Below are 16,068 nucleotides of genomic sequence, written 5' to 3'. Positions count from 1 at the left end.
AGTCCCCTGGGTGGTCAAATGGTTAACACGTTTCGCTGCTAACCAAAAGGTTGGAGGTTTGAGTCCACCCAGAGGTGCCTTAGAAGAAAGGTCTGGTGATCTATTTCTGAAAAGTCAGTCACTGAAAGCCCTATGGAGCACAGTTCTACTCTGACACACATGGGGTCACCATGAGTCAAAACTGATTTACAATTAAAAATTATAAATGCAAAGGAAAAATTATTGTCTTTATTTCACTGAAAAAATTCACCAATTATTCTAAGAAATCATTAATTTATCTCTTTAAAAAATAATATTTACAGTTAGTTAAAAAACAGCTTAGATAAAACAAAATTTTCCTCCTCCAACAAAATCAAGCACATAGACAGTGAAGGAGATAACATATATTTTGCTTTGATCCACTTTAAAGGTTAAATTAAAGCCTCTGAAGTATATTTAGAGGATAAATTAAAGGTTTAGAGCTTAGGAAATATTCTAAATAAAAAGGTCTACAAATTATTTTTGACCCAGTGAAAAGAATAAAAAGAGTTGAAAACTCCAATTCTTTAAAAAAAAAAAAAAAAAAAAACTCAAACGCGTACGCGCGCGCACACACACACAAATGTGTAGAAAACAAACTAGTAAACACTGTGTTAATTCAAATGTTTCAATGGACGCAATCAATATTAGATAATTTATCTGAGGATTTTCTCCTTGATTATCAAGATTCTAGAAATAACCTTTTAACTAAATGTGTCTTTGATTTATATTGTATGTTAATGCAGCTGTACAGATCTTCTAAATACATATACTGGTGTAAATATACTTTCCTGCTTTAAAAGTGTACTTGTTTGTTTTTAAGATTTTTATTATAGTATATAAAACGTATTTTACAAACTGGTTTTAAAATCACTGTAGGCAAAACATGGTTTACATATTAGTAAAAACATGCAACTTGAATATTCCACACCTAGTAAGTCATGCAAATGGTGAGACAGTATATACTTTCAATACCTCTCTTTTAGTCTAGAAATCCACCCAGCTACTCTATAAAGGATCTGGTTATAAGCTAATAAAATGCTGAAATACAAGAAATCACACTCCTACACCCCCCAACCCCTAAAAAAAAGTTAAGTAAACATTATGCAGAAAAAAAAAACAAGTAACCAAATAAATGAGGGTTAAAAGTATATATTGTCAACGTGATTAGAGACTGATACTAACAGGATGGACCTTTTGAACAGCCATACTCATCTGTAATCAAGATTACTTTCATATTAGACAGCAGTAAAAAAAAAAAAAGGTTAGAAAAGCAATTTTAATTTTTAAGGTGCTACAACCGATAATATTTATGTACTCTCCCCCTCCTCCCATCCCAACTCTGTTTAAAAACTTCACATGCTGGTATATAGCTCACCTAATAAAAGCAAGAATGTAATATAAAACATCAATTGGCAAAAGAAATCAGTATTACTGTGTGAGCAACTATTGAAAATGATGAAAATTTCTCCTTCATCATTTCTTTATGGTCACCAAGAACTGGTAGTAAATAATGACTTTACCCAAACCAGTACTGGTGAAATAGAATAAAAAGGGAAATAGAGCTAATTATAATTTAGTATTACTAAAAAATATTTTAATGTCCATGTTAAAAATACTTACTAAAGAAAACAGAAAAATCTAAGTGTTCCCCCATTTAACTAGATATTCACTTCTTATAAAAGATACACACGTATATAAACGTACTGTGTACACAAATAGCACTGTTTGTAAAAAAAAAAAATCTTAGTAGTTCATTGAAATTTTGGAAATCAAGTTGTGTATACTGAGTATGATTTTATTTTCAAGTACAGAATTTTACCTGGCTTTCCTTGATTTTAAAATATTAAGCATGTAATTTTCAGTTTTTAGAATACATCTCTAAGAAAAAACCAAAAAACAAAAAAAAAAAGAGACTACTAGAGATTACAAAAGAACAAATAAAAACACTTACGGTAACTACTTTCACTATCGCTGGCATTAGAAGTTACATGCTCTGAAATTGCAGGACAATGGAAAAAATAAGGAAAACACAGTCATGAGTTTAAAAAGCAAACTTGATAAAAGCAAATTATCAAAATAAAAACAAGCTGACATTACAAAATGTTGAGATATAAACCACATATAACCAAACAACTTTAAAAAGCATTTTTGATTTTCTTTGAAAATTATTAAACTATTTAAAAACTAAATACGAATTAGCAAGAAAAAACCTGTAATTAAGGACAATGCCTCATTTTTGTACAATGCATCTTATGAACACAATCTATATTACAAATAGCAGGTAGAATATGACAAAGAAGGGCAAAATGATCCTAAACTAGTCCAATTGTAGATGCAAAGCCTAAAAAGAGAAATTGGCACCATCTAATTTAGTTTATGAAATAGTAATGACTGACAACAGAGACAAGCTACACTTGAGCAAACAAATGCCCATTTTAATGAAAGGATGTCTTTGTAACTAAAAATAAATAGCTGATCTTGTTTTTAGTCCAACTTCTTGTTCCTGAAGTGAAATGAAAAATCTATTTCTGACATTGTACAGATAAAGCATTTTAGATGTTATAAATTCAGATGCTTCAAAAAAAAACAACAAAAAAAATCAAACGGAAGGGAGTTCTGAACAGTGGGATTGTATCTGAAAACAAACCAGGGAAAACCAAAATTTCTCATGTCAGAGAAACAAAAAATTTTTTAAAGGATAAGGAAAAAGTTTGAGGATACATATTTGCTATACCGTATCACCCACAGTGACTCCTAAAATCAAGCAGCACTACTAAAAAGCACAGAGAATGGTAGAACTTAGATCTGAAATAAAGAAAACCGTTTTTAAATGAATTGCTGTCACTCTGAAAAGTTAGTCTATAACCTGCAAAGACAAGATACAACTTTCTTAATCATGATTGTGTATATTTTACATAAAGCAGGAACTTCAAAAATTGTAAGTACGACTTAATAATACATAACAAGCACATGTAAAATGGTGCTTTTTTAAAAAAAAATTAAAAAACTTCTTCCCACGTTAACAAATGGACTTCAAAACAATCATTTAAAATTGTTATATAATTGAATTGTTGAACTATGATTTACCTATTATCCAGACATTTTAGTTTGCTATAAATTATCTTTCACAAACATCATAAATTATTATGAATGTCTTAATTTATATAGCTTTTTACCTTTTATGCTACTTCTTTAAAATTCATTTGCAGAAGTAGGAAAGCCACATTAAAAAAATGGTTCTTAAGTTTTATGTATTAGTATTGGTGTTACACTCTGCAATCTCTAATTTGTTTTAAAAAGAAAAGTTATTGCAATGGGGTGAGAGTAGGGGATAGGTAGGAGTGTAAACAAAACCATGAGTTCATCATTATGGATGCTGGGTATACGAATACTTGCAAGGGTTTATTTCACTATTCTTCCATTATTGAGTTTGTCTGACACATTAGATAATAACAAATTAAAGTTACTACAATCTCTTTTCTATCATTTTCTGGGATTTCTCCTATTCATCTTGAGTTCCCTAATAGCTATCAAGCAATCAAATCCTCCAAGTTCTTTTAAGTCTCTTTTTACTTAGTCCTCTATTCTAAAATCTTGTACTTAAAGTATGGCTCTTGGAACAGCATCATCACAATCATCACTTGGGAATTTATTAGAAAGGTAAAATTTTTTTTCCTGATAATTAAAAAATCTTCAAGGCACTTCACAAAAGAAGATATCCAAATAGGCAATAAAAAGGTGTTCAACTTCATTACTTATCGAAGTAAATTAAAACCCCAACAGTTATGTCTACAATCCACCAGAATGGCTAAAATGGGAAAAAAACAAAACAGACATGTCAAGTGTAGAGAAGGATATGCAGGAACTAAAACTCATACTGGGGGTGGGTGGAAAAGGTAAACTGGTACAACCCTTTGGAAGACTATTTGGCAGTACCTAGTAAACCTAAACATACACACACACACACACACACACACACCCACCCACCCACCTATAACCTAACAATTCCTTTCCTAGGTATATCCTCAACGGTAAAGCATGTGTATACAGTCACCAAAAGACACGTACAAGAATGTTCAAAGTAACACTACTCAAAATAGCTCCAAACAGGAAACAAGCCAAAATGTCCATCAATAGGAGAATGAAAAAATTAACTGTGGTATACTCATACAATGTTATACTATTGCAGCAATGAAAGAACAAGCCACTGCTACATGCAACACCACGGATAAATCTCAAACATAATCCTGAGTGAAAGAAGCCATACTCTATGAGTCTATTTATATAAAGTTCAAAAACAAACAAAATTACTCTACGCTATTCTAGGTCAGGATAGGTCCATCCTTTGGATGGAGGGGTTGTGTGATTTGGGAGGCAGCACAGGAAGAACTTCTGAGGTGCTGGTAAGAAATGTTCTCATTACTGATCTGGGTGCTGGTTACAGGGGTTAACCACAACTTTGTGAAAATTAATCAGGCTGTACACTTAAGGTTAACAGAGCTGTGTACTTTTCTGTATGTAATAACTCACTAAAAAGTTTACTTATCAAAAAATTCACTACTGAAATGTCAGAAAATAAAGAATTCAAATAAAATGCACCTCCTACTCCTCTTTCTATGCATGTACAGATGTTTATAAACTGGAGACAATATACATACAGTTTTATATATTTTTTTATGTTGTGAGCATTTCTCCATGTCATTATTTTTTGATCTGATTTTTCAATGGCTACACATATAATACTGTAAAGTATGGATACATCATACTTCATTAAGCATTCCCCAACTGTTAAGACATTTAGATTGGTTTCAATTTTATTTCTAAATAATAGTAAAACAAACATCCTGATACATAAAACTTCTATCTGCATCTCTGATTACCTCCTCAGGAAAAACTCCTTGAGGAGGAATTACTGTTGTGCATCATTGAGTTGATTCCGACTCACAGTGACCCTGTATGACAGAGAAGAACTGCCCCATAGGATTTCTAAGGCTGTAGATCTTTAACGAAGCATACTGCCACATCTTTCTCCCGTGGAGTGGCTGGTGGGTTTGAACCGCCGACCTTTCAGCTGGCAGCCGGGTGCTTAGCCACTGTGCCACTAGGGCTCCCTTCAGGAGAATTGTTATTGTGTGCTGTCGAGTCAATTCCAACTCACAGCGACCCTACAGGACAGGGTAGAACTGCCCCCTAGGGTTTTCAAGGCTGTAATCTTTAAGAAAGCAGACTGCCACATCTTTCTCCCACCGAGTGGCTAGTGGGTTTGAATAGCTGACCTTTCAGTTGGCAGCCAAGTGCTTAACCACTGTGCTACCAGGGCTACTTGAGAAGGAATTAGTGGGGTCAAAAGATATGCTTTTCCAGAAAGGTTGTACTAGTTTATATTCCCCAAGGTAGTGTGTTAAAAGTAGCCATTTCACAGAACCCTCTCCATCACTAGACTCTGCTTTATAAGAAGAGTCTTCCAACGAGATGGGTAAAACAATCATTTTGTTTACAGATCCCTAGGGATATTAAACATTTTTTAAAAATATGCTTATTTCATTTGCGTATCTTTTGACCACTCCGTCATATCTTTAGTCCAGTTTTCTAATGGAGAGTTACTCTGTTTCTTACTGATCTATTAGAAATTTATAGTGTAAGGATATTATCCCTTTTACATGCGAGAGGGGGATGGGGCCAAGATGGTAGCTTACTTTGACACAACATACTGTCCCTCTACAGTAAAGACCTGAGAAACCAATTGAAACACGTGCAGATGACAATCCTGGAACCCTGAACATCAAAAAGGAAGGATAAGGAACTGAGTTGAACATTGACTAGAAGAAAAATTGAATGAATGCAGAAAATGGAGTGACATGGGGCAAACAGGCTCTGCCAGCCATCCCAGCACAGTATGGCCATCTTGAGACAAAGCCAGTAGTGATTCCAGGAGAAGAACACAGGAAGTCAACAGCATGGCACCTCCAATAAGAGACAAACTATGAACACCCAGAGGGAAGCAATGTGAGCAGATCAGCAACCAGATTCAAGGAAGGAAAACTCAGAAGGGAGGGTGAGATATACTGAGATCCTAATGCCCACAGAGCAGGGGAGAGCCAGGAACCAGAGTAAGGTATACTCACAAATGGCAGTCCCAGACCACTGGGGCGGGTGGTGTGCATGAGGCGGCAGATCTCCGAAGTACCAGTGGGAGGTCACCCACACGCTAGTATTCCGGGTGCCCTTCCCCCTCCTTGCGCTTGGTCAGGGGCAGGCCCTGACTGCTGGTTGCAGCAGACAGGAAGTGCCTGGGTACCCACATCAGTTGGCAGGAGAGGCGCACTCCTTCCTCACCCTCCTAATTGGAGGTGGGGGAGAGTCCCATGCCCCGACCACCCTGCCTGACTGGGGGTCCTAAGACAAGTATCCCCTACCACCCTCCTGGTGAGAGGAGGCAACTGTGAAGCCTTGTGTAAGCCCGCCCATCGCTCACCTCCCCTTCACCTGACCCGGTGAGGGGCAGCATCAGCTTGACTGTGTGCGAGCCTGCCTATTGCTCACCCCCCTCCCAGCAACTGACCTGTTGGGAGGCGGTGCCAGTGCTTCCACACATGTGCCCAACCACCACTCACCCGCCCTGGTGGGAAGTGTGACAATGCAGTCATGAGTGCACCATTCTCATCACACACCTACCACTCCATTCACTTGATCAGTGCCTACGCCCGGTTCTGTGCCACTGGAACAACGACAGACGGCAGGCAACGCCTGCCCAATCTGCCCTCAAGACCAGCAAAGAGAGGCCTGCACCCACACACCCAGCTGCTGCCCAATGACCCAGAGACAGGTGGTGAGTGCTCCAGTGTGACCAGACTAGAGATTAGAGTAGCACGCACACCCTGTCTGCCTGGATACATCAAAACAAAACAAAACATCAAGATGCAGCAAACAAACATACAATTAATAAATAAATATAATAACACCTTAATGCCTCGGAGACAACAGACAATATCAAATCACATAAAGAAGCAGGACAAGATGGATCCAGCCAGTGACCAAAATAAAGAACCAGAAAACCCTCCTGACGAAGAAATGACAATGGAACTACCTGATTATAAAGAACTCGAAAGGCTTATATATAGGGTTTTCCAAAACATCAAGAAAGAGATCAAGGAAAACACAGACAAAACCAAGGAAAATACAGACAAAATCAAGGAAAGCACAAAGTGCTAGAAGAATTCAGGAAAACAATACAAGAACAAAGTGACAAAACAGGCAACTAGAAGCCATACAAAAACAGCAATTAGAAATCTAGAAGATTAACAATAAAATTTCAGACAACTTAATAGAAGCATATAGGAGCAGAATGGACTCAATCGAGGACAGAGCTGGCGAAATACAGGACAAATCTCTTGACACGAATATGCTTGAGGAACAATCAGAAAAAAAGAAATGAAGAAAACCTAAGAATAATGCAGGACACTATCAATAGGAATAATTTACAGATGACCATTATTCCAGAACAGGAAGAGGAAAAACAAAAACAAAACCACAGAAAGAACTGCTGAAGATTTGCTGACAGAAAACCCCCTAATATTATGAAAGACGAGAAGATATCCACATCCAAGAAGCTCAAGGAATCCCAGACCTCTTTGACATACATGGTACAAATATATTCTTCAAGAGTTTATTTAAATTTTATGATGTTTGATGACCACAGCTATTTCAAATCTCTCTAACCAAGTTTCATCTTTCTACTCACACATACCTCCTCACAAAGCGCATCATGTCTCTTCTGCATTTCCTGAATATTATTACATCAATACCAAGGACCACTACTATTCTTATATCTTATTCTTAATACCAATGCTATAAAGTCTCATTTTTTGGCATGTAAGAACTCTGTATAACCTTGCTTAAATAACATTTTAAGATGAAAAGAAAGGAAAGATAATGTAAAGGGAAGCCTATTGTACCTGAGGAAGCTTTTCAGATGTTCCACAAAATAGAAAGCTGTAAAAATTTATAAACTGCACATAAAAGATAGGCACAAACTTTGTCTGATACTATATATTATGATTTCACTTGTGAGTACCCTTATATGTCCCCTCATGAGCTATATTTCCTTTTAGCCTCTGTTAAACGAATCTTACTCAATCTGCTTTTTTTCTCCCTTGAGCTTTTCCAAAATTGCTTAAAATCTGCACAGGTTTCTATTTCTAGCTTTTCACAAACTATGATAATTTAGTTGCATTCTCCCAGAGTTCCCATACTCTAATTAGTTCTCTGTTAGTCAAAATTAAGTTTGAAAAAGCAATTATTTCATTGTTTCCTCTACTGTCAACAGAGCAAATCAATAATTTATTTGACCTTCTTTTTAGAATAAACCAAACCAAACCTGTTGCTGTCAAGTTGATTCCAACTCACAGCGACCCTATAGGACACAGCAGAACTGCCCCATAGAGTTTCCAAGGAGCAGCTGGTGGATTCGAACTGCTGACCTCTTGGTTAGCAACCAATCTCTTAACCACTGAGCCACCAGGGCTCCTTTTAGAATAAAGAACCACTGAATTCATGCCAGTGAAAAGTATCTTATGGTTTATGACTTCTGTTTTTCTTGCTGCTCTTCAATTAAATACTCTACTTTATATAAAGTGTGTGGATTTACATGAAGATGTACATCTTTCTTGACATTCAGTGTTATTCCACGTCTTCCCGACAGGTTTGTTTCTCTGGAATAATCTACCCTTCTATTCTCAGTTTCTTCATGAGTCCTGTTCCAATAAACAAGACTATGAATACCTGTATCAGGTCACATTTATTTTCTCATACTAGAACTTTGCTTAGTTTATTCCCTATATTCTAAACTTATAATAGAGATAACAGAGGCCACAAGTAATATCCTTGACCCACCTTTCTCAGTTATCTTCTATTGTATAATAATGGGTACCTTACTACTATCAGTTATCTGTTTTGTGTGATAATCTCCATTATATACAATTTTAGAATTTTATGTTATTTTTCTGTCTCCCTCAGCATTTTCCAAATAAAATTTTCTTGATCTGATCATCAAGTTACTAGATGAATATATTTTTTCAGTTCCTATGAAACGAAGCACAGATGCCTATCATTCAAGGGTTCTTAGCTCACTGTCCAGAAAATCAAATCTTTTTAAAAAATGACATTGTTTGGTAATTAGTTATAATTTCTCATATTGTTTCTCAAGTCCCAACCAGAGGTGAAAATACAATGTGCTTAAGGTGTAATTATCATTCATCATAACAATACCAATGTTATAAAACAAAATAAAAATTCTTCGTTTAGTTCCTTTTTCTGTACATTTTCCATAGGTCTCTGTTGACGAAAATGATAATAAAAACTATAGGTTCATTTGATGATCCATACCACCTCTAAAATATGTTATCAATCTCAAAATGAATTCTACAGCATTAAGAATCTGTGGAAATATTTTTCAGTTTTGAAGATTTTCACTGATAATTTTTCGCAAATATAAGAGATTTAAAAAAAAAAAAAAGCATCACTAGTAATGGGAAATTAGTGACCTTCACGAAATCCTAAAAAGGGACGTACAAAATAACAAAGTGTGTCTAACAGAAATAATTCTACATAGAGCATATGGCCTTCAATCTAATACAAACCTTTAATCCTTAAGTCTGAAATAAGAGTCAAGTACTTATACTTAAGAATAAAATTTCAGTATAAAGTTAGCATAAATCAGGAAAAAAATCTTCTGTGAAATTTAATGTCTATTTACTCAGATCTTAGAAAGTAAGACATTAGTTGTATCCTTAATGATTAATGATTTACCAAGAAATGTTTTTAATATGTTTAATAATCAAAATGGAAAGCACCATCCAGAAAAAAAAAAAAAAATTTAGGCTAAAGGTGACTTCCAGTCACAAGTTATCTAAAGAGACTTAGTGAATTTTATTATTTCAGCCAAAATAGTAAAGTTTCACATTTGAGCAATTTGAAAATACTCAACTTTAAAATCTTGTTTACTAAAATTAATTTTTGCTTCATTCATTCATTCTAATATTTATCGAGTGCCTCCTCTACATCAGATTCTGGGTCAAGCTTTATATTAAGATTAAATACTGGCTAGAAAATTAAATAAGAACATCAAAAATAAAAAAAGATCATCTTGATTAAAGGAAAAACATAGGATAGTATTTCTTATCATCCTTCTCATAGCCTATAATCTCTTTAAGAAAAGAGATACACATTTTTTTCCCTAAATAGATTGCTACTGGAACTTGAGGTCCACAATTCTTCTTGTCTGATATTTAAGATATATTGTGTTTTCTACTTCTCCATTATAGTAATGCTTTACTAACACAGAATTAAGGTGATTTTAACAAAAAAGAAAAAAAGGTGGGGGGGGAGACATAAAACTGCAAGGAAGCATATTTTCATATTTTAATAACAAGGGCAGTTAATATTTTAATTGTTGTAAAAATATATATAACACATTTTCCAATTTAATGTTTTCCACGTGTAGGTAGTACTATTTTAAAAAACTTATTTAAAAATATATGTATTAAAAATATCTCTAGCGAAAGTAACTATCATAAAAATTACAAAAAGGAAAATGTAATTATGAGCAGTTTTTCATGTGACATGTGAAAATGGAGCATAAAAAAAAAGGTGTGTATTACAGAAATAAAAATCCCAAGCGTGTTATTAACATGAAAAGTCTAAAGGCAATCTAAATCATATACCTCCTTATTACAGAAGAGCACTACAATGAATCTCAAAATGTGCCTGAGAAATGTAGGTCTGTAGATGGAGGTTAAAAAATAACTTGGGAGTATTTTGATCACTTACTCAGGCCTTTTGATCCCATGTCGTCAGGGATCTCCTGTAGAGAGTAGTCCCCAGAGAGCAAGCAATAAAAAGATAATCAAAGAAAATAGTTGTCAGTAATGTATAAAATTGTTGCTACAATAAGAGACAGTTCCAAGACCATTACAGGTGCACATATCTTACAGAGTTATTTTTGTACCCTTCTGAAAGTTTGAAATGAGCTAGTAGCTAAATGTAATCTTCCACAAGAATAAAAGAGCTTGTTTTATCTTAGAGGCTGGTAAGTGTAGAGAAGCAAAATGTAAAATTATTTCTTGCTATTTTAGAAATAAATTCAGATTGTCTACATATATAATGAAAAAATAGGATCAAATGTAATGATTCCAGATGATCTAGTACCAAAGACCGGCAATGCTATACCTAAAAAGTGTAAGTAGCTTCTGAGGTATCCATGTTTTTTCTCTAAAATATTCTTTTAGAGTATAAATGGTAAGCATTTCTCATGAGAGTCCTCATATCAGAGAATTCTATTCTAAACTTATTAACTTAAAAAAGTACTGTTTACTTTAGGAATTCCTAAGGTGCCAGAAATAGTTAAGACTGGTATACAATCTAATTTATGCCTTTTAAGTTGCCCCTTGTTAAGACAATCAGTAACCTGTTGCAGCTCTTGAAACTGTCTCCATGGTAACAACCAACTGCAGGGCAGCAGGTCCCTCTACATTTATTTTCAGTTGACCACTGGATCCACATACTTACGGTCAGCATCACTCGTTTCCTGCTCACTCTGGTCCTTGTTCTTGTAGAAGGGAAATTTTCGGGAAAAGAGGTTCTTTTTACGCTTGTCATTGAATGACTGCTGAAGAAGAGAAGGAGGGGCAAAACAAAGGGATGTCTACTGTCTGTGTGTACAAAGGCCCAGCCTAGCAGCTCTGTGGAAGCTGACTCCTGTGACCACAGTGTGCAGTTTGTATATGAATTTTACTTTAATCATATATAAAGTTAATTTCTGATTTTTGTATAAACTTCTCTAATTCCAACATTTTACAACTGAAAATATTTAAAAATTGAAAGAGTGTAATTTAGTTATACCTAAAAATAAGGATTAAGTGCTACTTGACAAAAAAAGACGAAAGTAAGTAAGATTAGCTATTACTATAGTACAAACTACACTAACATCTATTTCTACTAATTCATATTTTCTAGAAAAATATCTAGGTACTAGCTGCTCTATAGGAAAAGTTACTTTAAATGTTACTCCGGCTGCTCAAATTTTTTTTTTAGGCATTAAGTAACATATACTCTTCATTTTCCTTTGGTTTGAGCAATTTTTTACTGTGTGTGTAGCTCCAATGAATTAACAAAAAAGCCATCATTAGAAAAGAAAATTAAAACAATTATGAGAAAACTGTTAGTGCTGAATATTCAAAAGCAATTTTATTTTTGGGAAAGGAGAAAGATATAACTAAATGCTTATAGCATGAATAAGAAAATAAGACAAAACTGGGGGGGAGTCCATCAAGCCTACAGAATTTAGGAAGAGATTTATCAATGCTACTGAAGCCAAGAAATCAGAGTCAGAACTGTCCTGGACAATCTGAATGCTATCACAGTGGATTAACTTGTCTTCAAGTGCTACTGTATTTATGTATTTTATGTCTGTCCGTGTATCTTATCTGTCTCTGCACCCACTGGTACCACGTCCGGGGTAGAGAATGAACATCAATGCCCACAGAAGCCACAAAGGCAGATGCTAACAGTTTACACAACTGTTATGAGGAGATGAGCAACTGATTTGATGTCCCCTATTGCATAGATGTTAGAAACAAGTTTTTTCCCCTTCTTGAATGTCCTATTTGTGTATGCACAGATTTAAGAGCATGTAGCACAAAGAATGATGAGGCTATAAAAGAGGAATAGCTTCTTTTGCAATTCTTCTCTGTCACAGGCATTCGTGTCTTGAAAGAAACGGCCTTATCTACCAGTGACACTGGGAATTATTATTATTATTTTTCTGGAAGAGGGAACAATATAAAACAGAAATTTTGTTCTAATTTCTCTTGAGTTTATTCACATCATGAGATGTTATTACTATTTTGAAGCATATTAATACCACACAGCATGTTTTTGGCATGTCCATATTGTTTAATCATGTGATCCCAGCTGATTAAGGTGCTGAACTAAAGAGACTTTTAGCTCAAATTCAATGACCTGTATTTATTTTGGTAACGATCTTTATAAAAACAAAGTTAAACTTCTTTTTTACTTTTTCGTATCAATAATTCAGGATTAGTAAGTTCATAATTCATTAGCCAAGTAGATTGTCTTGATTTCAGTCTTAAATTTTCAAGGCTCTAGGGCACTAGATAAATAAGAACTCTAAGCAGAAGTTAACAATTCAGTTGATGAGAAAAAAATGTAGAGAAATCTGAACTTATATTTTTATAAACCGTCAAGTAGCATTATTTGAATAAAAATCTTTGCTTGAATCCAAACTTTAGAAAAGTACAAAGAGAAGAACATTTAAGTTTCATTAGAGAAAAATTTACAGTCATTTATTTTCGGGAAGAACTGAATCTTTTCCTTCATGATGATCACTGAGTTTTTAATTTAATGATAAATTTCATGGTATTTGAAAAAATTGATGATATATTTTGTAAGAGACTGTCCCTTCTACTGCATATACAGTGGTCAGAGTCAGTTTCACAGCAAACAACCAAAAGAAACGTGAAGTTTAAAATGTTTTGAGTCTTGATATCTTTGAAGTTAGTAAAAATGAAGTAAAGGTATCATTTAAGACAGGACAGATGGAAAGAATTGCTTGTTAGTTAAGAAATGTATTAATTGTATTATATTTAACATCCTCTAGGTGAAGAACTTATTAAAAGTGAAAACAGTACAAGCAAACAAGCAAAAACGGAAAACACAAAACCGAAGAGACATGCTACCTCCAGTTTCTCTATATTAAAAAAAAAAACAAAAACCAAAACATATATTTAATTACTTCTTGTCACAATGCTATCTTGTAAGACAGACAAAGTGTAAAAAGTATACTAATAAACTATCACAAATGCATGATATAAACATTAAATATCAAAATATGTAACTTTTATATGTAGTATTTCAAAGTAGTCAAATAAATGTTAGAAATTAACGAGAAACTGAAATGTTGTAAGTTTGTAATAGAAGTAAAGTCCACAAACCACCATGTAAGGAAAGGAAAAGGAGAACTTAGAACGGGAAATGGTTTTCATAAAGAAATGCAGTTCTATATCAATGGCAAGCGTATTTTTACCCCACTAAGTATCATGCATACTTTTGGTGCTGTGTTAGAACACAGTGACTGTGTATAAAGTTGGTTACAGTCAACAAACAAGACTAAGATTTAAATATGTCGTTAATTCAGTTAACTTCTTAAGTATTAAAAGAAAAGTTATAACATGCAACCTTTTCACTTCATTGACAGTGATATTTTACTAAATTGTTTTTAAAGACATACATAAAACAAGCACAAAAAGCACTGCACATATTCCAAATCCTGAGCATTTACTTGGGATTTTTCCTCCAACAAAAACTTTTATTTAAAATATTGCTCCAGATCACTCTACAGAATTTTGTATTTTCTAAATAGTTAATTTTAAAGGAACTTATCATTTCGAAAATGTAATTGAATGCATTATACAAATGCATTACCCAGATTTAATTTCTCTGATCAAGGATCCTATTTTTATCTCTTAGACTCTAAGACTTTAAGTTTGAATATTTAATGATATCAGAAATGTACAAAAAGTAGAGTTAATTTATTTCTTGAGTTAACTTTCAACATTCATTTGAGAGAAGATTAAAAGACTTGTAATAAAAAAACAAAATCCCCAAAACCAGAACCATTACTGCTAAAATATTCCACTGCGGGAAGTTGAGGATTATCAGAAATTATACATATGTACAAGATGAAACCTGTAGTATCTTTGTCATCTACTGATACTTAAAATTTTTTAGATCTGAGAAGGGCTTCAAGTAAATGAAAACAGATACATGTTTAAAATATATATGAAAGAATTTTGATATATTTCTTGACCATTTACATGCCTGCTCCTCTCAACTGTCCCTTTCTCTATTCCCCTCCAAATAAAAATTCATATGATTCAAACATTTAAAACATGGATCATAATAACAAATTATATCAGGAATAAAGAGAGGAAAGAACAAGAAAATTTTCATTAATTCACTTGCAACAACTTGTAAACTTACATAATGAATTAGGTAATGACAGTTTTTGGTTTATTTTCTCAGAAGATTCATTATTAAATTAGCTATCATGATTAATAACTGGTGATGTAAGTTTCTAACTGAACATCTGAATAAATGCTGAATTAATTTCATTTGTAAAAGTAACTTTGACCAAAAGTTTGTAGCTAAGAATATATCAAATGATAGTTTTGATAATTTGAAATGGGTATTTTAAATTAATAAATGCTTAATTCAATGTCTACTACTGGAAAGCACCACGACAAGAGCTGTTCATACTTTATTTATGAAAATCTGTCTCATTTTAATACTATAGCTCAATCAAGAATTATGAAAAGGCCCATTGTACCCAACTATTAATTACCAGAAATAAGAGATTTCATATACTCACCCCTTTATCTCCTCTTGTTTTAGAATTGAATTTCACTGTTTTTAACCGGGCTCGTTCTTTCTTCTCAACCCTGTCAAAGTACAGAATATAATTTCTTAAAGTATATCAAACATATCTAGGAATCTTACTGGAAATTATCAGAACTGATACTGGGCATTTTTGTATTCTAAAACCTTCAGGAACCGTCTAGGTTTGAATGCCCAAAATTAATCAGAATTTTTGAAAAATGAAATATAGGATTTATTATGAAATACAACCACTTATTAAGTATCCAAATACAGTATATATGCATGCATGTTTATATATGCACTTAATTCCATAATTATACTGAAAGTGAATGAGGTACCATTTCTTTTTAAAAAAATTTTTTTTATTGTACTTTAGGGTGAAGGTTTACAGAAGAAATAGTTTCTCATTAAACAGTAAGTACATATACTGTTTTATGACATTGGTTAACAACCCCACAACATGTCAACACTCTCCCTTCTCAACCTTGGAGGGCCTTTTTTTTTTTGGTGAAAATATACATAGCCAAAGATACACCATTTAAAAAATTTCTACATGTACAATTCAGTGACATTATGTTCTTCCAGTTGTGCTGC

The 16,068-nt window shown here is 33.7% G+C and overlaps 1 protein-coding gene across 9 annotated transcripts in view; it reads right to left on the bottom strand.

Moving 5' to 3' along the window:
* The window catches only part of DLG1 (discs large MAGUK scaffold protein 1), a 263,904-nt gene that overhangs the window by 37,586 nt on the left and 210,250 nt on the right, over positions 1-16,068 (bottom strand). For 6 of the 9 annotated variants that reach the window (XM_023728734.1, XM_023728733.1, XM_023728738.1 and 3 more), the window contains 3 exons: positions 15,467-15,536; positions 11,587-11,686; positions 1,973-2,014 (listed from right to left, as the gene is read on the bottom strand). In XM_023728734.1, coding sequence (XP_023584502.1) covers positions 1,973-2,014; positions 11,587-11,686; positions 15,467-15,536 — 212 coding nt within the window. Of the gene's footprint in view, positions 1-1,972; positions 2,015-10,848; positions 10,883-11,586; positions 11,687-15,466; positions 15,537-16,068 lie in introns of all 9 variants that reach the window. The other 3 variants (XM_023728736.1, XM_023728739.1, XM_023728737.1) reach the window with 2 other exon arrangements.

This window comes from Trichechus manatus, unplaced genomic scaffold, assembly GCF_000243295.1.
Source record: "Trichechus manatus latirostris isolate Lorelei unplaced genomic scaffold, TriManLat1.0 scaffold00026, whole genome shotgun sequence".
Taxonomy (NCBI): Eukaryota; Metazoa; Chordata; class Mammalia; order Sirenia; family Trichechidae; genus Trichechus; species Trichechus manatus.
Note: the sequence above shows the minus strand (reverse complement) of the source record. Positions and strands in the feature narration are given on the sequence as shown.